Genomic DNA, 26,516 nt, shown 5'->3' with positions numbered 1-26,516 from the left:
ACAGAGATGATTTTCTATTCACATAAAACTATAATAAGTGCTGCAAAAGACATTTACAAAACTTGCAAGAAAAAATGCATTTTCTAATACAATATTTGTATAACAAATTGTATTTGCAATAAACAATAACTACATTGTGAACACTTTCTTTGAGTTTTCATTATTACATGTAAACATAAAACATATCAGCAAGGTGGTTTAAAAGGAATACCCCATTCATATATTACAAAACTTCCACTCTTGGTGTTTGAAGTCGCCCGCTCAGTGTGATCAGATCACCTTCAATTGGTCTATCACAGTTCATTAGATGTTGTCCACACTTCCATAATGATGGCTTTCAGGAGGAATTTTAGTTTGGGGAAACAAAAGAAGTCGGTGGGATCAAGATCAGGTGATTAGGGAAGCTGCAGAATCACTGGAATATCTTATCTGGTGATTGATGCAGTGCAGTGTGACAGGAACACAATCATCCATGTTTGGCAGGGTACAACAAACTCTTTGGGTCTCCCCGATAGCGTAGTGGTAATGTCATCACCTTGTAAGTAAGGTGTCCCAGGTTCGATACCTAGAGGAGCTTGTAATTAAGGTGTCTCAGGTTCAATATTTAGAAGAGGCACATAGTTTGAATTCCACTTTAAACTGTAGGTATCAGTCCCAATTAGCCTTTACGTGCATAAAGTGTGGACTTAAAACAGCAAATCAAACGACAAAATCTTTTTCGTAGTCTGGATGTATACATTGGTCCCATCATCCATCCTTATCACCACAATTAAAAGAAAGTAATCTCAGTTCCTTTTGCTTTATTATTCAAACATCTGTTTGTATTTCAAACTTATTTTTATTTTCTTCTCATACACAGATATACAGTATGTGAACCTCGCCACTATTTTCATCAATTCCAAAATTAGCTTATTGTTATAGAATAAGAAATATCAATATAACTGCAAGTTTTATTTGGTTTACTCTGAAATACAATTAACAAATAATACTGCAATACAATAATTAAAGACTAAAGGCATAGAAAAAGAATATCCATGAGTATATTTTCAAGACATTCACATAAAAAAAATGTTAAGTCTGTGGGTTTCATCACTAGGTGAAAATTTTACACACATACATTCATCGTGAAAAAATAGTGTCCTTGCTCAGACAAGCCATAACATTCATATAGATTTCCTAAAATGTATAAATAATTATAAAACAGTTCAGGTTTTTACAAATGTCTTTCTTTGGCTGCAGAAAGGAATCCTACAACTTTTGTTCCACAGTTTGTAGTCTTACGTATCACAAATCACTGACAAATTTTAATTAAATTCATCATGGTATGTGGGGCAAACACTGTCCCAATTATTTCACATACCATGCAACTGGAAAATTCATCAACTAAGTTGTGAACTGCAAGGTTTATTGTCCATATTTAATGCTTGTTTTAGAAGGCTTATGACATTTCTGCTTGCAGTCTTTTCACTATCTGAAATAGCATAGAAAATGTTGTCACTCTTTCATGGGTGAAAGGCAAGAAAACATATTATAAGATAAAAGTGATAAACTTGCTTCAATGATGGAGAAATAGATAAAAAAAAAAGTATAATGTAACCATACAATGTAGAGAGCTGGGATGGAATTACTAGGTGCCTGGAAGAGTGGGATTTTTTCATCTCGATATACATACACACATGAAAATACATTGGGACAGAGGAAAAAAAGTTACATTCTTCATCGCCAAACTGTTGTACTTGTTCAACATCAGAAAGTGCACCATGTTGTTATAAAATTTCATCATAATTTGCAGTCTTTGCAAATCTGCACTGATTGATATTTAAATATCACAAATTAGCTTTGTCACATCTTTACCCTTGACCTACATTGCAAAAAATAACAAAAGCAGCACAAACACTAGTAAAAAGTCAACACTGAGTTTACAACCCTGTCTCAGTTATCATCAGGATGGGGAAGTAGGAAGAGAAAGAAATTTCACTCGACTGCTGGTCACAGATTGTTGTAAGCTGTTCAAACTTATTTTGCTGTGTGAATACATCTACTAAATGTACCTGCACTTGACAATTTTCCAGAAACGTCTTTCGGATCTCACTGTAGCATTAAGATTGAGGTGACACCACTTTGGATGAATACCACTGCTGGTACTCTTTTCATGATTTGCAGCAATATTGATGCTGGAACATTGTAACTAAATTCTTAACATTTCCCTGCAAAATGGTGAACAGTTCGCTGGTGGTGTTTGCACAGTTTGGCCTAGATGGCAAGTGACACACTGATTCATCCCACAGATATTCAATAGGGTTGAGGTCAGGGCTCTGGGGTCGTCAGTCAAGTTCATTCACTCCCATGTCAAACCACTCGGTTATGTCCCTTGCTTTATTATGGGCATGCTGGAAATGAAAAGGGCCACTTCCGATCTGTTTCCACAACAAGATGGGGAGCACAGAGATGTCTAATATTGCATGATAGGCATCGTCATTCAGGGTTCGAGGCACAAAAACCAGGGGACCAACACCATACTATGAAAAATATCCCCATAGCATGATTCAATTCTCGCTGAATTGCACAGTGGGGACAATACACTTCGGGAAGAACTGCTTCCCAGGGATTCGCATCCACACATGTTCATCAGATCGCCACAACATGTAGCGTGATTCGTCACTCCACACAATATGTATTTTCATTGTTCTAGGGACCATTGGCTTATGGTGCTGCAGCTGTCCCATGGAATCCCAGTGCCACCACCTCTCGCCAGATGGTACTAGTACTGGCATCACTTCCTGATGTCATTGGAAAGTCTGTGACAAACGTGTGCAATGAAGCCTGCCGGGTTGACTTCACCACATGTCTGAGCACTCGCTGATCCCTATCAGTAACATTTTGAGCTTCCCAGTTTGCAGTTGTGGTTTTTCACACCCTTCCATTTCCATTTCACCACCATTCCGCATGGTATCTTGAACCTGTCCAAAATCTCACGGATGGAATGCCCAAATCAGTGGGTGCCGATAATCACACTCTGACTCAGCTTGAGTTGTCTACTCACTTTCACTGCTGGCAGCGGTATACATGTCTACATTGCACTCACGAGTCATTCTCATGTCGTATTGGTGATGCTCCTCACGGTTCAGGGGTGTCCAGTTATTAGTAGCAATATCGTGTATAAGTATTTCATTGCAATTATAACAATATATTTCTTTAAAATATTCAGACCTTCACATATTAATTAACCAAAATAATAAAATTACTGCAATTTAGTTGTGAAATCTATTTCTGCCACACATTATTGGTGAAATTATGAATTTTGCGTAATTATTGGATGGGTGTGCAAAGGATGTCAAGTCAAAAAATATAGCAAGGAAGTTCTTCACATTGTAAGAAAGAAAATTTCTGTTACTTGCATCTGAGATTCTGTCATATTGTGTTTTAAGACAATGCTATGGCCTTGTGAATACTAATGTACGTGCAGATGTTAAATACACATTCGTGCAAAGAGCACAGTTTTTGTTTTTCTTGCCTTAACACATTTTGTGCACTCGAGAAATTTCAGGATATCTAGACTGCGTGAAAACATCATGAGACATTTTACAGATGTTGCAAAAATATCGGAAGTCTGGAAAAGAATCAGGTTTTAAATCTTGATTCCAGTGATTGATACTTACAGTAGGGTGGAACGAAAACCGGCCTTTTTTTTTTTAGTGGCCAAAAGTTGCCTTTTAGATTCAGAAAAAAAAGATTTAAAAATTTCATTGCTCTACTACAACATTTTGAGGTGCAGCAAAGAGCCTAAAAATTTTAATTTTTTTAAAATTTAATAAAAATTCAAAATGTGGTTGTGTATATTTTTTTTGAAGTTTTGCACACATCTACTGTGAAAAAATGCAATTAGTAACATTAAAGTCTTATTAGATTTAAAAATAAAACATTCTGCACAAAATATTATACACAATAAAAATAGTTATTAGGGCAAAATTTTGTATTTTTCTCATTTCTTACCAATTTATTATGCTTTGATAACACATCTTACAGTAATTTAAATCAAATGAAACAAGGTAGATGGTTTATTATCTCATACATGTATACAAAAAATTCTTCGTAATGAAAACAAAAAATTTAAACCACTTAAATCCTTGACAAGATTAAAAATTTCCCAACATTTGAAGATGTTTGTTTTTCACTGCGTTGGCACATTGAACTGTTTTCTTGTATCAAATGTTGGCATATTCTTTTGGGATACAATTCTTGTATTAATAAAACCTTCTATTGAAAATGATCCACAGACAGACAAAGATGACTCAGTAACTAGTTTAACCACTCTTTCCACGGCTTGTGTGTGATGGACACCTGGGAAACCTCTTGTGTCCCAAGCGTTTCGATCGAGACGCTGTGTCAAGGTCGTAGTTTTTACGTTATAACTTTTCTATTTTCGGCTAGAATTTCGATTTTTTTTTTTAAATATTGTTCCTAACACATGTATTTAACAGGAATGATTTTTTGCATTTTTTTTTGTCTTCATGAAAATGGAGGGGTAAAGGCAGGGGAAGGTACTTCTCTTTGTAGTCTCTTTTCAAGGTCAAATTTTTGGCGACACAGGAAGACCGGCTTTGTTGTTCTAAAGCACCGCTTTTCACTCCCTCCTGTGAACTGCATTCGAAGGAAGCTTGTTTATCAGTATCTGATGTCAAAATGAAAGTTTTCCGTGAGGGCGCAAGCAGGGAGAGGGAGAAGACTGGTTGTTGAATCTGCATTGTGAGAATGGAATTTCGAAGTGTGCTGAAGGAAACCTTTGTTTTTTTAGCACAAGTGTTTACAAGTTGCAACAGAGGTTACCCTGCATTGTCTAAAAATAGAATTTCAAGCAGCTGCAAGAATTGGCGATCATTTTTCACTGCGTTCTACCTTTTCGTCCGTGAACGTTGTGCGTAGGTGTCGTTTTGTGCCCAAGTGCGAGGATATTTTTTGGGTGAAGTGACAATTTTTTAAAATAATTTTTGGGGGTTTTCTCCCTTGCCCCTCCATATATACGCCAAATTTGCATAAATTTTGCATTTTGACATTTTTTTTAAAGAAAAGTATTTTTGAGGGGATTTCCCCCCTTTCCCCCTCCATATGTACGCCGAATGTGCATAAATTATATATCGTCTGAATCTGTGATTCATTCTGCGTACAACGGTATACCTTTCATATCTCTAGGGCATTTAGTTTCTGAGCTATAGTCATTTCAATGTAACTCTGCATTTTGAAGCTTCAATCAGTGGCATGCCGACCATTCCTTTTGGGGGTACAACTCAAGTTACATTGGTCATATGATAATAATGCAAATATTTTTGTGTTTCTTACATGTCAGCGATAATTTCTATGTGCATTTTGAACTCTTCGTATCCTTTTTTTCGGGGAGGCCAGGGGGGGGGAGAAACCCTTTTTTTTTAAAAAAAAAAAGTATTTTTGAGGGGATTTCCCCTCTTTCGCCCTCCATATGTACGCCGAATGTGCATAAATTATATATCTTCTGAATCTGTGATTCATTCTGCGTACAATGGTATATCGTTCATTTCTCCAGGGCAAATAGTCTCTGAGCTAAAGTCATTTCAAGGTACCGCTGCATTTTGAAGCTTGAATCAGTGGCGTGCCGACCATTCCTTTTGGGGGTACAACTCAAGTTACATTGGTCATATGTTGCCTTGTAATCAAGGGGTCCCGGGTTCGATACCCGGTGGAGGCACAAGTGGTTCGGATTCCACTTTAAACTGTAGGTCCAGTCCCGATTAGCCTTACTGTGCATAAAGTGGACTTAAAACAGCAACTCAAACATTGGTCATATGATAATAATGCAAATATTTTTGTGTTCCTTACATGTCAGCGATCATTTCCATGTGCATGTCGACACTGTCATGTACTTTTTTCTTGAGGAGAGGGTGGGGGAACCAAATTTTTTTTCCCAAAATTTTGGAATTTTGAGAGTTAGCCCCCTCTCCACCGCCACATATATGCCGAATTTGCATAAATTTCACATAGTCTGAATCTCTGGTTCATTCCGCGTACAACGGTATATCACTCATCTCTCTAGGGCAATTAGTCTCCGATCTACACTCATTTAATTGAAACTCTGCATTTTGCTCAAAATCGGCTTGGGCACCAAGGGGGGTTACATGTGAAAATGGCCTTGGGTTCCAAAAGGTTGATGGTTTCTCCACAACAGTTGATTCTGATGTTTCCTAATGAATTGTTTAAGGGAATCATTGGAAATATGCTTTGTCATTGGGGGCTCTGCGATTTCAATGTCTTCCATGGGATCATATCAATGTAATCCTTAGTGTCAAAGTTGATTTGTGGAATTGTGAACTTTCTAACCACCTCTCTGCTCTTGCTTTTAGAAGTCTGCGCAAACCAAGCTCTCTTATATGTTTGCGCTCATAACATAGCATGGAGAAAATAATATTTTCCGCAGCAGCAAAGTATCCGTTTCTTTGAATAACTGGATCTATAATTTCTTTAAGATCAATAGTTAGATAGCGTGAGTAAGAAATAAGCTTCCAGAGATGTTTAGAACCATTCGAGCATCAAGGTTTCAACTTAATGTTAAACCACACAGGTGCATAAACTTTTACAATAAACTAAGCCAGAATTTGAAGGTTGTTAGTAGGATTTTCAGTTGCCACATAAAATCCAAGTATTCGATTTGCTAATGTAAGCCATCTGGAGTTTTCAGGGTTTTTCAAAGATAATTCCAACGAGCAGTTTCTACTACATACAGCAATACACATTTCCATTAAGTACTTCTGATCTGTACTTAAATCACTTATATTTTCCAATGAGGGAAGGTTATTTTCAATTGGTAAAAAGGGTACCACAGGAAGCTCATGCCAGTTTTGCAGTTGCTTACCTAGTTCCCCTTTAAACTCATTGGGGTCCTTAGTTTTCCCATCTAAAGAATGAAAAAGGTGGCGTAAAGGCAGTTCGTTACCATGGAATAAGCAAACTAACCATTGCAGTGATCTTCCTATTTTGTTTTCCAACAACGAAATCACACCATTATTGACTCCAGTCTTTACAACGGTTCCATCACATCCAATCGAGGTAAAATTCACAAGTTGTTCGTTATCTTGTAAAAACTCAATTATGCTCTCTGCAATGTCTTTTCCAGTACCAGATATTGGTGTCACATAACATAAAAACTTTGAGTTTGGTTCTTCTATTAGCAAAACATGCTCTTCTGTAGTAACCATTTTGTAAAACTTAGTTCCTTTCTTTTCTTGAATAATTGTCTTGTCTTTTCTTCCATCGAAAAACAATACTCTATTTTCGGTTATCAGATCTTGACTGTCTTGAATGCATGTTTTCCGGTTCTTTGATCTTTCTCATCTAATTTTCATCCAGTCGATTACTTTACTTTTTTCATAATTATTTATTAAACCCAAGTCCTGCAAAGCAGCGCTTGCTATTGCTGCAGCAGCTCTGTCATATCACATATGGAGGCAACAGACGGCAGTTTAATGCACATTTGAGCTATTTTATTATCTTCTTGTAATGCTGAAGAACTTGCTAAATTTGTCTCTTCTTGTAAAAAGCTCTCGTTCTTCATCACTAACTGTCAGCTTTTCTGTCACTTTCTCTTGTTCTTCAGTGCTGTGATCACTATCAGTAAAGGTTGATGTCATTGTGGTATTTTGTGAATTTTCTTGAATACATTTAAATTTCCCCTGTATTTCTGTACTTTTTCTGGCATCTTTCAATAACAAAGCATTTGTGGTAACTCTTATCAACATTACTCATAACCATTTTTCTGGACGATCGTTGATCTTTTAAAAACTCCTGCTCTAAAAAAGACTTTCCTTTCTCTTTTACAACTACATTGTTGAAAGTCTAAACATTTGCAGGCAGCAATATCAAATAAGCATTTAGCATCTTCTTTAAATGTAACAAGGTTTGAGGTATATTTTTCTCATCCTTTTCTGCTTCTAGATCATAACAAATTTCTATACTTGTCATAATAAGCTTTTATCATTTGTAAAATTCGGATATTAGAAACTACAGGAATAGAAGCTCTTAACCATATATTTTCAATTTTCTGAGCTAAAATATCAGATATTTCACTTACAGTTGGCTCCTTCGCTGATGTATCTGGTTTGAGGTTATGTCTTATTAGAAAATAGCACTTCATTACATCTTCATATGTTGGCAACACTAGTTCACTTAAATCATTAAAACTTCCGAAAATAGGACATTCCACCATTTGTCTACTCTTAGCTTGTTCTATTAATAAAAAGGCATACAAAGTATGAACTTTTTGATTTGGGCTTTTATAGCGCAAATAAGAAACTAGAGAAAAAGGTTGAAATAGAACAAAAAATTTCAAATTTATGAAACTTTCGTACTTGCAGCACCTCAAGACATGCTCCGATTACAATCAAATTTTATTTTTGTCTTTTCTACATCAAAAGGCAACTTTTCCGCACTATTAGAAATTTAAAAAGAAATATTTTTTTTTTAGTTCCACCCTAACTTACAGTTATAGGTATTTTCTGCTCTATATGCTGGCAAGGGAAGTGGGGAGAGGGGAATATGCAGCCGACCAACCAGACAACAGTGGCGGCGCCAAGAGTTACGACATCAAGGGGAGGAACTACTATGTGCACCTCATTCTACTGACTGCTACGTTTCATATCACTTCCCTTGCTAGCATATAGAGTGCCCGCTGTAAGACTGGAAAAGAGGTATAGTGAGTGTTTGAAATAATGCTAAGTTTTAGTAAAGATATACAAATAAAAGTTTAATAGAGGAACATTTCCCATGATTATTACCATCTTCATGATCAAGGACAATGAGTGAGCAAATCACAATCTTTGTACTGAAGGTTCAAGTTTTGAGTCGCAGCCTGGGCTTTCGAAGTGTCACTTCACCAATTACATCTAATCATCCTGCCACAATTAGCCATAAATGGCAGAAAATTAACACACACAAAATAAGAAAAATATAATATTATGTCTAATGGATATGAAAATGTAAATTTTTACTTTTTTATGCATTTCGTGACAGTTTCAGGAGAGATTTGTTACATTCTTAAACACAGTGGAAGCCTTATTTGCTGTTCGCACATTATACATTCATGAGGGGTGAGACTTGTTTGTGAAAACTTTGAAAAAACAGCATTAAATGTAGAAATGGGTGCAGATATGTACTGATGAAAAAAGGAGTTAGGTATTTACTGGGAAACTGTGGTGGAAGGGATGCTTGCCCTTCACAAGACTCCTACATTCAACAATAAATGTTGATTAACATAAGCATAAATAACGATCCCCCAAAAAGGATTGGCAGGTAACAGCAAATAAATTCCAACTGATGTCACTGGTCTCGGCCTCTTAACCTCCTTACATTCTTCTACATATTTTGTTGAGATGTAAAAATAAATGTTTCAAATACATTTTCTGTCAACTGTGGCCATTGCTGTGCCTGTCTATAATATTTCCACTCTAGAAATATACTGTAAACTGAAAAAGTATATTTTCTGGGTATATAGCATTTAACTTTGTCTTCATCATGAAACTTTCATTGCATTTTGCTACGACTTAATTATAAACTACTTACCATCTGTTTTTGAAAGTTCTTTTTCCAAAGATAATTTCTCCTGGGCAACTTGATAAATGCCTTCTTCTATTGTGTCTTTTGAAATGAACCTCATCACAGTCACTGGTCTGGAATAGCAATTTAATTTGGTTAATTTAAAAAAAAATATCTCACCATTTGTTTAAAAGTTGCATAAAATGCATTTACATAATTCAATAACAAATTGAAATGAACATACGGAAGATACATAAGTTACTGACAAGTCACTGAAAATTGAAGATCACCCAAAGATCAAAAATAAACCTGGACCACTTATGAATATAGCACTGGCTTGGCAACTCAATTGGTAGAGCACCAATATGTTATTGAAACTCCATGCAGGGTGTCTAGTCTGTTTTAAAATTCCAGGTTTGTCCAGGTCTATTTATATTATTTTCCAGGTCTATTTATATTATTTTCCAGGTCTATTTTTTTTAAACAAAGAAAAGTTGTTATTGTTAGTAACCCCTTCCAGAAGGCCAGTTGGGAAAAATTGCAGTAACTAACAAAAGCAAGCTGAGTTCTCACCTTTAACTACCGTGTAATTCATATCCCTTGGTAGTAGTATATTTTTTACATTTTGTTTTTACTACAAAAGTTCTAAAAATTATTAATTTAAATTCTAAGCATATGTTAATTTATATAATTACATGTTACTGCATATTCTTCTTGGATGGGGAATGGCCACTTACTTTCTTTTTACAAAATTTACTCACACTCATACAAATTTATTCATAAAATATACTCATACAAAATGTACTTTGCGCTTGTACAATAATTCTGTAAGTAAAAAAAAACAGTGTGTTCAGATTGGAGTTCTTTGAGTACAACATTTTCTAGTATAACTTTCTTCCTTTTCTTGACATTTAAAAATATTACCAGCAGCTATAAATGAAAGCATACGTTCTCATACATGTTCACACACTGTGTAAGGCAAATAACAAATTGCAGAACAAAACCTAATAATCTTGATTCTTATACTTTAGAGTACAACGTGGCTTCTTCATCCAGAGCAACTCCTTCAGCTTCAGCATCAGCCAGCAGCCTTTTCCTTTTTATTTCCAGCATTTTTATTTTCTCTTTAAGGCTTTTCTTTTCTTGAGATTCTCTGACTTTTCTTTTTCACTACAGTCTTTCAATTACTCATTCCTCCTCTGTGATGCATTTCTTACATAATGAATTATGCTCTTCGTGATATTAACATTGGATATTCCTCCAGCAGCATGTACAGCATCTAACACACTTCTTTGAGCAACCAACCTCTCGTCTTGTAGATTTTCCACAAAGCACTCTTTGTTAACGGATAAACTCCTTTCTACTGCAGCGTTGCTGTGAAAAAGAACACACATTTTATGCATGAAGGTGTTAAAAGCACTAGAAATGCCTTCCTTGGTGAACAAATTATATAGAAAAGAATCTACTCTCTCGTCTTTTGCTCTGAAATTTAACAACTTTTGTGTTATTTCAGGATTCAAACACAACTTTAAATACTCTCGTTTAACCGTGTCAGCAACTACAGGTGCCATTTGTTGTTTTTTCACAAATGTCTCAAGAGCAAGTGTGATTCGTGACTCTCGAAGGATTTCATTGACCATAGTTTCTGGTGATATGCAATTGGCGCCTCTCGTAACTTTGAACTTCAACGGGCATTTCTGCATAACCTTTTTGCACAGTTCTTGCAAAATTTTCTGCATTCTCCTTTAAAATTGAGAACTTCAATATCCTTAACCCCTTTAAGATATGTAGCTGCAGAAAATCCAAGATCAACTATCCTAACTCGTTTTAAGATTTCCTTATCATAAACATCTAATGAGAGCAAACTCTTTGATCTAGCTGCACCCTTTAACCTTTTGGTGCCCAAGCGTCTCGAACGAGATACCCAAAAGTAACCCTCGGGGTACCAAGCGTCTCGATCGAGACGCTGTGTCAAGGTCGTAGTTTTTACGTTATAACTTTTCTATTTTTGGCTAGAATTTCAATTTTATTTTTTTATATTGTTCCTAACACATGTATTTAACAGAAATGGTTTTTCGCATTTTTTTTGTCTTCATGAAAATGGAGGGGGAAAGGCTGCATTTTGAAGCTTGAATCAGTGGCATCCCGACCATTCCTTTTGGGGGTACAACTCAAGTTACATTGGTCATACAACAATGATGCAAATATTTTTCTGTTTCTTACATGCTAGCGATAATTTCTATGTGCATTTTGAACTTTTCATATCCTTTTTTTTCGGGGGGCGGGGGGCGAAACCCCATTTATTTTAAAAAAGTATTTTCAGAGGATTTCCCCCTTTCCCCCTCCATATATACGCCGAATGTGCATAAATTATATATCGTCTAAATTTGTGATTCATTCTTCGTACAACGGTATATCTTTCATATCTCTAGGGCATTTACTTTCTGAGCTATAGTCATTTCAAGGTACCGCTGCATTTTGAAGCTTGAATCAGTGGCGTCCCGACCATTCCTTTTGGGGGTACAACTCAAGTTACATTGGTCATATGACAATAATGCAAATATTTTTTTGTTCCTTACATGTCAGCAATCATTTCCATGTGCATGTCGACACTGTCATGTACTTTTGTTTGGGAGGAGGGTGGGGGAACCAAATTTTTTTTTCCGAAATTTTGGAATTTTGAGAGTTAGCCCCCTCCCCCCGCCACATATACGCCGAATTTGCAAAAAAAAATCATAGTCTGAATCTCTGGTTCATTCCGCGTACAACGGTATATCACTCATCTCTCTAGGGCAATTAGCTTCCGATCTACACTCATTTAATTGAAACTCTGCATTTTGCTCAAAATCGGCTCGGTACCCAGAGGCTTACTTGTGAAAAAGGCCTTGGGCATCAAAAGGTTAAAATATCTCCTTTTAGGAAGTGGCTTACCAAACTCCGAATCAGTGTTTTTAAGTCATTCCAAAGAAACGGAAGCAGTGGACTGTCTGTCTGGTTCTTTACGAGGATTTCTTCTAGCTCTACAGATATAGAAGCAGGGTGGCCACTCTAGGGCCATGATAAAATTCAAGTATAATTCCTGGTTTTCAAGGCGAACTTTCCAAAAATTCAATGGTACAAGCAGATGCTTTCTTTTATTTCAACCTTACGTATTACCGCCTCTCACATAAATATATTAACAATATAAAGGTTTGTAAGATTCCATTGTATCCAAAAATTCTAATTCAATTCAATTACAATTTAATATTCAATTTCAGGTGTGGAGTTTACATTTGCCATTTCACAAACTCAGACTGGAAATACATCTACAAACACAAGTCACAAATGTTACGGAATATACTAATTACGAAAAATTGTTAATTGTATAAGGATTTCAAACTCAAATTTATCTAATCAAATTCAAGATATCTTATTTTGCAATAATCTTCCCTCTGTCAGATAGATTGTTCCGCAAAGGCAACAACAAATACAAGGATTGAGAGAATTCTGTTTTATTTTCCATGCAGCTTCCTTTTCTCTTCCTCGATAAATATAAAAGCTAAACTGTTAAAAACTTGCCTCGGGACATTTGTAAATGTATGAATTAATTTGGATTAATAAAAGTTGCAATTTTTCACGGCTACAGAGAAAAATTCACGTAGAAGTCAGGTACAATTCCCGGAGCCAATAATTCATGCATAATTCCCGGAATTCCCGATGAGTAGCCACCCTGAGAAGAAAGGAACCCCAATCATGCAGGTAAAAGTACGTCACTGATGTGGGTCTTGACTTTACTAAAGTTTGATGTTCCAGGAGGTTTTGTTTTCACTGCATCAACATAAATTTTTAAGGCAGGAATCAATCATGAGCATTGCACGATTGATCACTCTTGAATTTTGCCTAATGGAGCAGAACTTAAGAGGAAATGCCTGTGTTCTTGAGCCTGTAATGAAGTCTGCCCTTCTAGATGGAAAGTCCTTGAATAAGTAGTACAATGATCTCAAAAACTTGGTTATTGTCCAACCAGCTTTGTTGTGCGCAGTCTTGAAAGCCCCATTAACATATTAACGAGCATGTTCCTGTTTCCAAGAGCTGTGGACCATCACCATATTCTCCACTCAGAAAGGTCTTCAAGTCGGTGAGAAACTTCAAATTAACATTGGGGTCATCAAGAGAAACTTGTAGTAACTTAGAATAATCGAGACCCTTTTCCTTCACTGACTTTCTCAAAATTAACGAAGAAATTCTTTCAATCGCAGCATTCCCCCCAAAATTCAAGTGGAGGCAGTGACAGACTCTGCTCAGGTATCCCCGTGGTCGCCATCCATGTACTCACAAAACGTAAGCCCCTAAGTGAAGTGGACACATGTAGTGAAAATGGTAACTTTGAGAAAAATCCAGGTTTCTGGTTAAATTCCAGGCTTTTTCCAAGTTATCCAGGTACAAAAGTAGATTCCAGGCTAATTCCAGGTTTCCCAGGTCAGTAGACACCCTGCCATGGCACAACAGCCTCTTGAGGGCTAGGGCCTGCCAAATGGCATTTTTATTGGGTGCCACATGTCCAACAAAACTGCCATTTTATGACATTCCAGTTGATGACGAGTTACAAGATTGCCAAATTGAACATTACGGCCTTCTATAAAGCCAACAGCGCCGAAGTTCACTATTTCTTCTTTTCAAGTAGTTTCTGCTGACTCATGGAGTTCCAAGCAGGAACTTAAAGCTGTTTGTCTACCTCTCACTAATGATAACCCACTTTCATGTTTTAACCTATTCAAACCTCTGCCTTACACACCATTTCATTTATAATAGTTACTAACAGGCTCACTATGCCATTTGTAGATGCAATTAATAAATACCTTAATTTCAATTGCATGATAGTTCATTTATTTATAACTAATAATATAAATTTGCCTATTTTTGCCCAACTTTCCCCTGTTGTAACTTTGTTATCCATGGAATATCAGGATATCTTATTTAAAGGTACCTCTCAGAGTACTCTCTATGCTGTAAATATCAAATTTTTATAAAGTCCCCCACCAGAAGTATTGGGGGCCAAATTGTGCAAAAAAAAATTAAAACTAGTATTTTCAAAGAGCTATAACTCAAATAGGAAATCAGTAACGGAGCTCAAGTATTATATTCTAGCTACAACTTTCAATTATATGTTTGCTGTAAAACAAATTATACCTGTGATATTACATTACTTCCCTACTAAACAAATTCTCAAACTTTGATTTTTGTTCAAACTAAATATCAGTTTGGTCCTGAATTCATTGCATTTGAGATGGTGAAAAAAGGTACAGAACATAAAATGTAGTTTGAAATGCACTGAAAACATTTTTTTTTTACTCCAGTTTTCTATCATTTTTCTTAGCTAAGTTATCATAATTATCGCAACTGTCTGCAAAGGCCAAAAATGCCAGTCATGAAACAAATAAGGAGGGGTTACATAAAAAAAGTGAAAATTAAAAAAAAATGTCAAGCAAGCAACTGTTATTATTATTATTTTTTTTTTTTGGACTGTTTGGTATGGATTGACCCATATGACTATCAGATGAGTACCAACTAATCTGCCCCATCCCTAACAAATTTATATTTCTAGTTATGTGCATTGTATGACAATAATATTCATTCACTTGTTCTCAGCTAATATCAAACTAATGCTACTGGTTCTTAATATAAAAAGCACTGCCACAAGCCATGGTAATGATTTAGTAATCATAGAAAAGCTATCTTTACAATACTGGACATTGTAATTCAGGTTTCTACTGACTGATATTATATAAGAATTAAACTGGATTATACTTTAACTTTATTCTGAAATGAGGAAAATTAGCTGACCAAGATTTCAATCAAAGTTGCAAACAAACACACATAAGTAACAGAATGTATGTCGTATTGTTTTGGCATGACTGAATGGACAATATGTTCAGTAATTGGTCTGAACTCTGAGTGTGATAAAATGTAATTGGAACTACTATGAGTCATTCCATGCAAAATCAACACAGCCCCCAACCTGACCATCTCCGATTATCATGAAATGTGGGGAGTTTAAACTATGCATGGAACTTGGTAACTATGAAAACTTTTAGTTTCGTTTGTCTTCTAATTGTTAAATTATTCAAGGTCAAAGTTAGCATAAATTGCCCTTTTTGAGTGCGCTTAGCTATACTAAATGTGCTGTAACTCCGCCACTATTTCGCCTAGGAAGCTCAAATAAAGCTTAGTGTACAGGGAATTGAACAAGCTTTCCAGTGATATATAACAAGCCCACCTTTCGATAAAAATATAATTTTGTCACGTGACTTTGACCTTGAATATCTCAAAACATGTCATCACCAAAAATCGTGAAGAAAATATATTTGGTCCCTCATGCCATACTCTAAAACATATCAAAAAATAATTCTGGGACTGCAATGGGATCAGAAGATACAAAATAATATGTGTAACTATGTGACTGATAAAAGCCTCATTACATGAACTATGACGAGTCAAAAGTCCCTTAACACTCCCTACAAAATGTAAAGGAGTTATTCTGGTCATGAAAGAAATAGGTTAGGCATAAGGAGATCTCTAGCTGTGTGTGTCAAGCGCAGGTCCGGCATATTGTTCACCGCCATATTGAATTCAACGCAAAAATTTCAAAGGAAAGGGGGTGATGTAATATATCAAATCAGGCTAGAATTTCACGAGAAATTAAGCAGGGAAGGTCTTTCCAACTTATTTTTAGGCAGCAAAACGTTATACGCATATCTTTCACTTACGATATATGCACATTATAGTGTTGTCAATATTCCTGTGAGCACACTCGTTGCTGTCTCTCACACTTACATAGAACATTTGGCAATGTAGCAGGTGCAGCAGCATCGCAAACAGCAGCTATGTCTTCTCTCAGATGGTCAATATCCCGGACTTTTAGTGCATGCACAATTCTCTTCAAAGGTTTCTGAAGGTAAAAGTCCTCCTAAGATGTTAGATCTGGGGAATATGCAGGCCTTTTAATAGATCCCCGTCTGCCCATCTCAATCTACCTAGAAATTTACCATGAAAAAATTGCCAAAATGTTCACATAGTGTGGCCACACACTGTCCTGTTTCAAAACTCTGGAAAAGTGCCATATCGCGTAAGCAAGGATGAAAAACCTGTTCACTTAACACATCCAAGAAGTCCTCACCATTTAAGGTTCCGTTGTTGTATGGACCAACAATTCCCGTTCTCCATACACTATACCGCATCATTAACTTACCAGCAACAACCATTCGGCTGGGATCTGTCTACTGTAGATTATCAAATCACAGGTATTGCATATAATTGTTATTAACTTTATCGTGAACATAAAAATTAGCCTCCACTGAAGAATTTTTCATTCCAAAGGAAGTGTCATGTAATTTGTTTGAGATACTTTTCCCAATATTCTCCACTATTCAAGTATTTGGTGAATGTCGCTGATTAAAATCATATGCAATGGTGCGTATACTTCTTTCTCTCCCAAGATGTCAGCGTGATCTCGACGAGTTCATAACACGTTAGGAGCATTCTTAAAACTTTGTTTTTAACACCTCGAAAAGGAGAAACTGGTTACAAGCATGCAGTAATAACTTTTTGCTAGTTAAAGATACTTTGGATAAACCTTCGTCGTTTCATTTCTCGTGAAGTTTTAGCCTGATTTGTATATCACTTCACCCCCTTTCCTTTGAAATGTATGCGTTGAATTCAATATGGCGGTCAACAATATGCTGGACCTGCGCTTGACACACACAGCTAGAGATCTCCTTATGCCTAACCTATTTCTTTCATGACCAGGATAACTCCTTTACATTTTGTAGGGAGTGTTAACGGACTTTTGACTCGTCATAGTTCATGTAATGGGGCTTTTATCAGTCACACAGTTATACATATTATTTTGTATCTTCTGGTCCCATTGCAGTCCCAGAATGATTTTGTTTTATAGTATGGCATGAGGAACCAAATATATTTTTTCACGATTTTTGGTGATGACATGTTTTGAGATATTCAAGGTCAAAGGTCAAGGTCACGTGACAAAATTATATTTTTATTGAAATGTGGGCTTGTTATATATCACTGGAAAGCTTGTTCAATTCCCTGTACAATAAGCTTTATTTGAGCTTCCTAGGCGAAATAGTGGCGGAGTTACAGCACATTTAGTATAGCTAAGCGCGCTCAAAAAGGGCAATTTATGCTAACTTTGACCTTGAATAATTTAACAATTACAAGACGCACGAGACTAACAAATTTCATAGTTACTAAGTTCCATGCATAGTTTCAACTCCCCAAATTTCATGAAAATCGGAGATGGTCAGGTTGGAAATTGCACATATCTGTGTTGATTTGGCAAGGAATGACTCCTATCTATCTTTTTGAAATATTTCTGCACGAAGTTACGACCGAATTGAGATTTACACACAAATTGAAATTTCCTCCGTTCCATAATATGGTATAGAAACAGGATGAATGCGCTGATTTATTGCACATACACATCCGAGTAGTCGTCGGATATGATTGTGTGTGCAGTAGTGAAGCGATCCTTCATCCAGTCAGACGTTCACTGTGCAGTGCGTACTACAAGCCGTGCAAAGGAAACAGATACGGAGCTGAGTATGGACGTCAGTCAAGTGGACACCCATTGTGACATTCCAGGATGAGGAAACACACCAGTAACCAAGGCAAATGTGAGCAGAAACACCAAAGCAAAACAATTACCATAATAATAATGACAATAACTTTACCATGTATTGTTTGCAAATATGTCTCTATTTACAGAATAATGTGGAATAAAATGCATTATTATGAGTATAAAATTGTAAACCACATTGTAGCCTATACCTAACATACAACCTAACCCTCTAATGCTTTACAATGCAACATATCTATACCATATTGTGGAAGAACATAAAAGGCCTGTTTCTATACCATATTATGGAACAGAAGGAGTAGTTATCATCATTGACACATTTTGTGATAATGTGGGTGTGCTTTACTATTTTGAAAGTTTCTTTGCTGAAAATACAAGATTAGAGGAAAGTCAATACCATGTAGTTACTTAAAAAGTGCCACGGTAGCTCAGTCGTTAGGGCATCTGACTACCATGCGAGACACCCAGGTTTGATCCCCGGCGGGGGAGAACCAGGATTTTTTCCACATGTTCAAGTGGCTCTGGTGCCCACCCAGCGTCGTACAAAGTGGGTACCTGGAGGAAATTTTGGGGTGTAAAGGCAGCCAGGGGCATGGTGCCCACCTTCGGCTAATATCAAGTGTGTGTGGGGGGCTAACTCCACACCCCTATATGCCTTCATGGCATGGTGCAAAGCACAGGGGAGCACTTTTATGTAGTTACTTAAAATGAACTTTTGCTTATGACTGTACTAATCTGGAACAAACTAACTGATAAACCACCATACACGATTTTTGGCTATACACCTAATTTTATATGTAGAGTTTGTAAATGATGTAAATAAAATTTAAAAAATAATCCAAAATTCCATTATCAACAAATAAAGCAATATGATTAATTGGTCCACTATCAAAATTATATCAATAAGCTATTGCAAAATTTCAAAAGCAATTATATAAATTTTAAACACATATTATTACTTACTTAGTTTGGCCTACCCTGTGGCACCTATCCTCTGCTTGCTTATCATTATAAGGATTGAAGTCAATATCATGTATGATAACATGATCGGCTGCTGTAAGATTGATTCCCAAACCACCAGCCTTAGTTGACAGCAAGAAAACAAAAATCCCATTATCTTTGTTATACTCATCTATAAGTTCTTGTCTGAAAAAATAAATTAATCAAATTACCAACTCAATTCTATTTTTAGAAATTGCAGCAAAAAAAATATAAACTCGACTAGGACTCGAACCTGGGTCTTTGACATACTGTAACATTGCTGTGCCAACTGAACTAGCAGGCCAGCCCTGGTTTCACCTGAATTTTCACTCTCGCAGTTTTACCTATGTGGAATTGTCTCCATAAGTGCTACCATATGGGTATATGTTACTTTTAAAACACTGATGATGTTGATGGTACCTAGTTTCTGCCAGCATAGAATTGTAAATTACCTTACTATCTGGCACACACAGGAGATCACTAATGTATGTAGAAATTTCAGTGAAAAACAGCAAGAGCAAAAAATCAGGTGAAACCAGGGCTAGCTCGGCAGCACAGGGTGGCCACTCTAGGACCATGATAAAATTCAAGTATAATTCCCGGTTTTCAAGGTGAACTTTGCAAAAAATTCAAGGGTACAAGCAGATGTTTTCTCTATTTCAATCTTACGTATTACCGCTTCTGAGCCACCCTCCCCCTTTCCAAACACACACATGCACTCAAATATAATGACAATATAAATGGTTTCTGTGATTCCAATATGTTCAAAAATCATAATTTCATTAATTTAAACGGTACATATACTTGAATATTTATAATATTTAATTTAAAGTGCGCAGTTTGCATTTGATATTTTCACATGCTCAGACTTCTACAAACACAAGTCACATACCTAGGTATGTTATGGGATATGCTAATCTACGAATAGATGTTAATTGTATAAGAATTTAAAACTCAAATTTACCTAACCAACTTCAAGATATCTTATCTTCCAATAATGTTCTGTCTGTCAGATAGATTATTCTGTAAAGGACACTAACAAAGTAAACGAACTGAGTGCATTGTTTTATTTTTCATACAGCTTTTTTATTTTCCTTCTTCAATAAAAATAAACACTAAGCTTGCCTCAGTGTATTTATAAATATGTATAATTTCAATGGGATTTGGATTAATATAAGTTGCAATTTTTCATGCTGTGGAGAAAAATTTACGTAGAATTCACGCATACTTCCCGGATTTCAAGAAATTATTTGAAGGGCTTGGGTGTAAAACATGGTAAGTGACATTTTGGTCATTTTGGAGTTACAATGTGCATTCCATCGTAAATGGAGTCGAATCGTACTCGAAGTGTTTCTTTTCGTCAACAGATGACAGAGCTAGACGTGTTGAAAGTTATGGTATCTACCAGTGATTGCAACGTGCCTCAGACTAAGAATGAGGAGAATGAAGAGGTTGCCAATCAAAAATGCGAATAAAACTGTGCATGGCCACGTACGAGGCGCACGTAAAAAAAAGGGCCGATAATTTTTTTATGCAGGGTTGGCAACACTGATGAAGTTGAGCATGCGCAGTAGCATGCCCTAGTATTCTGTGCTTGCAACAGAGATAGAATCGTCAGAGTGGGTTGCCTACGTGTGAGTAGCAGATGGCTGCCGTAATACAAAATCCCGCCAAATGTGAAGTGAGATCTGCAGGGTGGCTACAAACAAGCAGAAATGAAATTCCCTGACTTTTCCAGGACAAAATTTGCATTTTTCCCTGACAATTGTAAAATAAACTAAATTACTACTGATATTGTTGTTTTATTTATGCTTAATCGGTAGGGATCTTGATTTTTTCATTATTTTTTGTAAATTGTTGCCATTCTCCCCCACCCCCAATTCACATTTTTATTTTAGTGCATTTTCTGGGGATTATACCTAAAATTATACTTTCATGGTGTTTTTAAACTACAGTTTTAAATTGTAGGTCACATTGTTTATGCCTCTTTGCGAGAGATTGATATCTTGGAAGTTATTTTGGGAAAGTTATTTTCCCTACCCCTTTTATAATTTTAAGGTAAGGGTTTTAGATAAGCGGATTTTCCCCCATATATACTGAGGAGTGCAAAATGGCCATATGTGGCGATGCAGCCACAAATTCTAAAATCGATCTCATGTGACCGATACCGATATATTATGGCACCAAAAATTGGCATTATTTTTCTTTGACATTTTAGTGTTATATTTCCCTAAATTCATGTTTTTATTTTAGAACATTTTCCTGTCAAATATACCAAAACGTACACTTCCATTATGCTTTTAAACTATTATTTTAAATTGTAGGTCACATTGTCTACATATTTTCGTGACAGTTTGATATGTTGGAACAGAATTTTGAGGAAGTTATTTTCCATTATTTCTCGCTCTACAAATGCAGATTTTACGACTCCCCTGTGGCGGTATGTGAGCACTCAATCCCCGCAAAAATTGCACCACTTAGCTCGATAATTCAAAATACTTCTCGCACAACAAATACTGATGATGCAGCTCCGGTGTGACGGTAGATACACACTCGATCTCCTGTCAGAACCCCGCCACTTTGCTCTGTGGTGCAAATTGTTCTGATAGAAGTTAAAAAATCGTGGGAAATATGTTTGTGATTTAATGTGGATTTCGGAATTTTTCCATGTATATTATGGATTATACAGGGTGGTTCAATAAGTCACTTAACACCCCCAGTACAAGGCCACTGCAACATGGAAGGTGAAAATGGCGATGACCAATCGTTGCCTGGCCAAGGGGGAACCACATTGACGTCAGCCGCATGGTCGGCAGCCATCTTGATGTCCACCATCTTGAAATCAACTTCAGAAATTTAAATGGGAAGGGGGTCGTGCGACATATCAAAGTGGGCTAGAATTTCACCAGGAAAACAACTGTGACATTTGTTTTCACCTAACTTTAATTGTTGCAGAGTTAACAATACCACAAAGTTATGGCTCAATAAGTCACTTAACACCCCCAGTACAAGGCCACTGCAGCATGAAACATGAAAATGGCGATGACCAATCGCTGCCTGGCCAACCACATTGACGTCTTGACGTCACCCGCATGGTCGGCAGCCATCTTGATGTTCGCCATCTTGAATTCAACTCCTGAATTTTAAATGGGAAGGGGGTCGTGCAACATATCAAAATGGGCTAGAATTTCACCAGGAAAACAGCTGTGACATTTGTTTTTACCTAACTTTAAATTTAAGGGTGATTCCCGCATGGGAGAGTGACACGTCCTTTCCTTTTTGCTTAAATGTTTATTGTTCAAATTATCGTTAGTATGTGATTATGTGGTATTTATTGTTTAGACCAATCACTGAAAATGTCCGGATATTGACTTACCGCTATGTACATATCTTGTAGTATTGGTTGACATGGGAATTACGATTGTGTTTTGTCTTTACATAAAAGTTTAAAAGAGTGATGATGTGAATTGATCGTGTCAAGAGTAGCACATTTCCTTTTTCACTGATCTGAACGAAAATGCCACTAACACGTGAGGAACGGATTGCCATCATATTGATGTCAGGAGAGAGAAGTACGCGTGACATTGCCGCAGACTTCAATAACCGCAATCCTGCAAGACAACCGGTGTCACATGTGGCCGTCAGCCAGTTGCTGGCAAAGTTTCAAGATACTGGATCTGTGGACGACAAACCGCGACATGTACGTCCGAAAACAGCCACGGATGAGAGTACTGATGTAGCAGTGTTGGCATCATTTGCAAAGTCCCCAACCCGTAGCACACGGAGACTGGAATTGGAAAGCGGTGTCAGCAGGGGTTCAATTCAAAGGATTAACCATGCGGGTGACGTCAATGTGGATCCCCCTTGGCCAGGCAACGATTGGTCATCACCATTTTTACGTTCCATGCTGCAGTGGCCTTGTACTGGGGGTATTAAGTTACTTATTGAGCCACCCTATAGTTTTCTCTTGGATAAAATGTTGGAAAACTTGCACGTTCTACACACATAAATATGGCACATTTTGTTTCTATAAGTCTAAAAAATACAAGAATGTTAGATTTCATGGTATTTTTCGTTGTTAAGAATATTTTTTAAATTGGCGAAAAATGCCAAAAATTTGCAGTTTATTCCATAATCGCGTTATTTTGCTATTTTGAACGGGTGAAAAATGTGTCCAGACATCTCTGCACATTCATAAACACTACTTTGCAGCAATTAAAATTGTACACTGTTATAGTGTTTTCGAAAAATCAAGGTCCCTGCTAATTCAAACTTACTTTCTGGATACCCCTTGTATAAATCAGTAGATGAAATGTGAAAATTTAGGGTTGGCAGAGAAACGTCAATAACTGAAGAAAGTTATATGCTTTTAGGACTGAATGATTTGTGTAATTATAATATTAAAATATTTGCATATTTATTATTAGTATTTTATTTCATAACATTGCACATTAACTTCGTAGCGAGAGATAAATATCCATCTCTCACGAGCATCCGCTTGTCAAATTTTTATAACGTTTACCAACACAGATTTCTGTTTCACTTTTTTGTGATACTATTCAACCGTATATCGTGATTTGTTGGATTCATCTTGATATCAAAGAATAGTTCAATGTCATTGTATATGCATGGCAACTTGTGCAAAACCAGTATTACGCCAAGGGGAAGAAATAAACCCTTCGTACGGATTGCTACATTAAATAAGGTTAAGTGAACCAAGAAGAGTAATAAAATTCCAGCAGCATAGTTGCAGTGGTGCAGCAGACTAAGGCTCCAAGTTTGTTCAATGAAATGTGGTACCACAGCAGACAAACTCTGATATACAAGGCTCTGTTTCTGTATGCCATTTTCGTCAGATGTTGCAGTCTGTGACATCCAAAAACAATCAATTTCATAAAAGTGCCATGCATGTGATTTTTTTCGCATGTTGTAGTGAGACATTTTGTTGAAGTTCAACGTTAGTCAGATGGCGATATCCGACAAAAATCATATGCATCAATTGAGCCTAAATCTTCGGACAAATGCTGTACCACGACATTCGAAAATTACAGGGTTGCATAGTGCCCTTATTTATTCCCATGTTCCTTCAGAATCTCAGACAAAATGCCGTACTACGACGTCCGACAACTATCGAACGATGACACACCCCTCTATTTGTTGACAGTTCTGTCCCCTTATTGCTCCCATACAGACAAGAAGAAATGATAATTCCATGCATTTTCCACGTAATATTTATAGGCTTATCAATTTTTTCTGCTCCTCCGGAAATCTATCCTTCTCCCTCACCTCTCATTCCTAGTTTCTGCAACTGTAATTATGTTGTGCATAAAGGGGCCTAAAAGTTGATGCTCAGACTTAGCAACAAGATTTCCTGTTCCCAAGTAGTGCATCATAATGACATCTTTCAAAGCAAACAGCTGGCACATTCATTCCATTGCATAAAAAAAGTCAATCAAGACAAAATTCCCTGACTTCTTTTTTTTACCTCTCCGATTCCCTGACTTTTCCCGGTTTTCCAGGTCTGTCGCCACCCTGGATCTGTCATACGATTTCTGAACGCCAAAGGACAGAATGCAGCCGACATCCATCGGGAATTGTGTGCCATTTATGGACCGACAGTGATGGGAAGGTCAGGCAACGGTGCAGAGTTTCGGGAAGGGCGTTCAAATGTCCAACAACCTGGGGTAACATTTTTCTGATCCATGACAACACCCGCCCACACACAGCTGCTCATACTGTTGAGACAATTGAAAGATTTTGATGAGAACTATTCAATGCTCCCCCTTACAGCCCCAACCTTGCCCCCAGCAATTTCTATCTTTTTCTTCACCTGAAAAAGTGGCTTGCATCAAAGCATTTCAACGATAGTGACATGCTCAAGACATCAGTTCTGGACTGGTTGCACTCTCAGGCAGCAGATTTTTACACAGAGGGTATACGGAAGCTTGTGCCACGCTATCAGAAATGTCTGGAGGTTAATGGTGACTACGTCGAAAAATAGCCAAGGTATGTACTTGTTTATCAATCACAATAAATTTTTTCTATCATTTTCTTGTTTTTTAAAAAAATATCAGCCCTTTTTTTTTTACATGCACGTGGTATCTACTGTAGATACCATTGTTTACATGCAGCAGTACTCATAATGGCAGTTTCGAATTAAATTTCTCGTACCTGGATGTGAACTGCGATTTAGTAGAGAAGCACATACTTTTGTTCTACTAGATATAAATAACTGTAGTCACATAGAAATTCATTTGATTTTTAATTGGGTATGCACATTTAAGGCTGCTTTAAGATACCATGCCTTACAAGCAACGTCAAAAATGTATTACACTTAAGGAATATGTAATTTGATCTGAATCATATCAATTATTTGGAATAGTTTAGTATTTTTATAAAATATTTCTATCATAAATCTGTAATGCGCATTTTAAAAGTTATAATATTTTTATGGTGGACCTAATAACGTATTTGTAATATAATTAACTTTCACATTTATGATATCTGTGATTTTGATGAAAGCAAATTATTTTATTGTTGATATTGCAAATGTCTTCTTCTTGGTTTGAAATTATAACTATTTTAATCCATCAGAGCTAAATATCAGTGAAAATTATTAAAAACTTAAGCCCTGTGTTCATTTAAAATCATTCTTTACAAACATGTCAAGTTAAAGAAAAATACAACAGAAAGTTACAAGGTCATAATTGTGTCTTCGTTGATTTGTATTATTTTACTTCGCATCTTGTCACTTTTGGCTTATTTGCGAAGATGGAGATGAGTGATATGATGAAATTGATCAATAAGCACTCAAAAACATCAATGCCCAGGCCCGGGATCCCTGGCATCGTAGCGTGATTTCCAAACCACTCTGCCACGGGAGAGAGAGATTTAAACTAGGGATGGCCTTTTCGAAAATAATTTTTTTTTTTGATTTTCGAAAATGAAATTTTTCGATTATTGGTTTTTCAAAAAAAAATGTTTTTTTAAAAAAATAGTTTTTCAAAAAAATTAGTTTTCCAAAAAAAAAGTTTTAAAAAAAATTCGCTTTAAAAAAAATAGTTTTTTCGAAAAATGCAGATTATTGTTTATTGAATAGAATTAATATTATTAAAGGCTTTCATTTTTTGTGTTACAAATTGTTATGGTTGCTATAAAAAAAAAGCTAATGTCAAAATATTATTAATGAACTTACATCACAAGTTAGCTTGAATAAAGCGGTATCTGATCACACATTTTGATAATAGCGTTGCATGTAAAGCATGGTAACTACAATTCCTTGAACAACCCTCAAACAAATGGCATGTAGCACCACCGAAAAAAATAATTCGGATGAAATATCATG

The 26,516-nt window shown here is 36.4% G+C and overlaps 1 protein-coding gene across 4 annotated transcripts in view; it reads right to left on the bottom strand.

The window, feature by feature from the left end:
- Positions 1-936: 936 nt before the first annotated feature.
- Etl1 (SWI/SNF-related, matrix-associated actin-dependent regulator of chromatin, subfamily a, containing DEAD/H box 1) overlaps positions 937-26,516 on the bottom strand; it is a 140,598-nt gene continuing 115,018 nt past the window's right edge. For all 4 annotated transcript variants that reach the window (XM_083140569.1, XM_083140570.1, XM_083140568.1 and 1 more), the window contains exons 16-18: positions 19,154-19,336; positions 9,583-9,689; positions 937-1,471 (exon numbers count right to left, since the gene is read on the bottom strand). In XM_083140569.1, the coding sequence (XP_082996695.1) occupies positions 1,380-1,471; positions 9,583-9,689; positions 19,154-19,336 (382 nt within the window). In that variant the 3' untranslated portion in view covers positions 937-1,379. The remainder of the gene's footprint in view (positions 1,472-9,582; positions 9,690-19,153; positions 19,337-26,516) is intronic.

The sequence above is a fragment of the Lepisma saccharinum genome, chromosome 18 (genome assembly GCF_977018435.1).
Source record: "Lepisma saccharinum chromosome 18, izLepSacc3.1, whole genome shotgun sequence".
Lineage (NCBI taxonomy): Eukaryota > Metazoa > Arthropoda > Insecta > Zygentoma > Lepismatidae > Lepisma > Lepisma saccharinum.
This window is presented reverse-complemented; position numbering and strand designations above follow the sequence as displayed.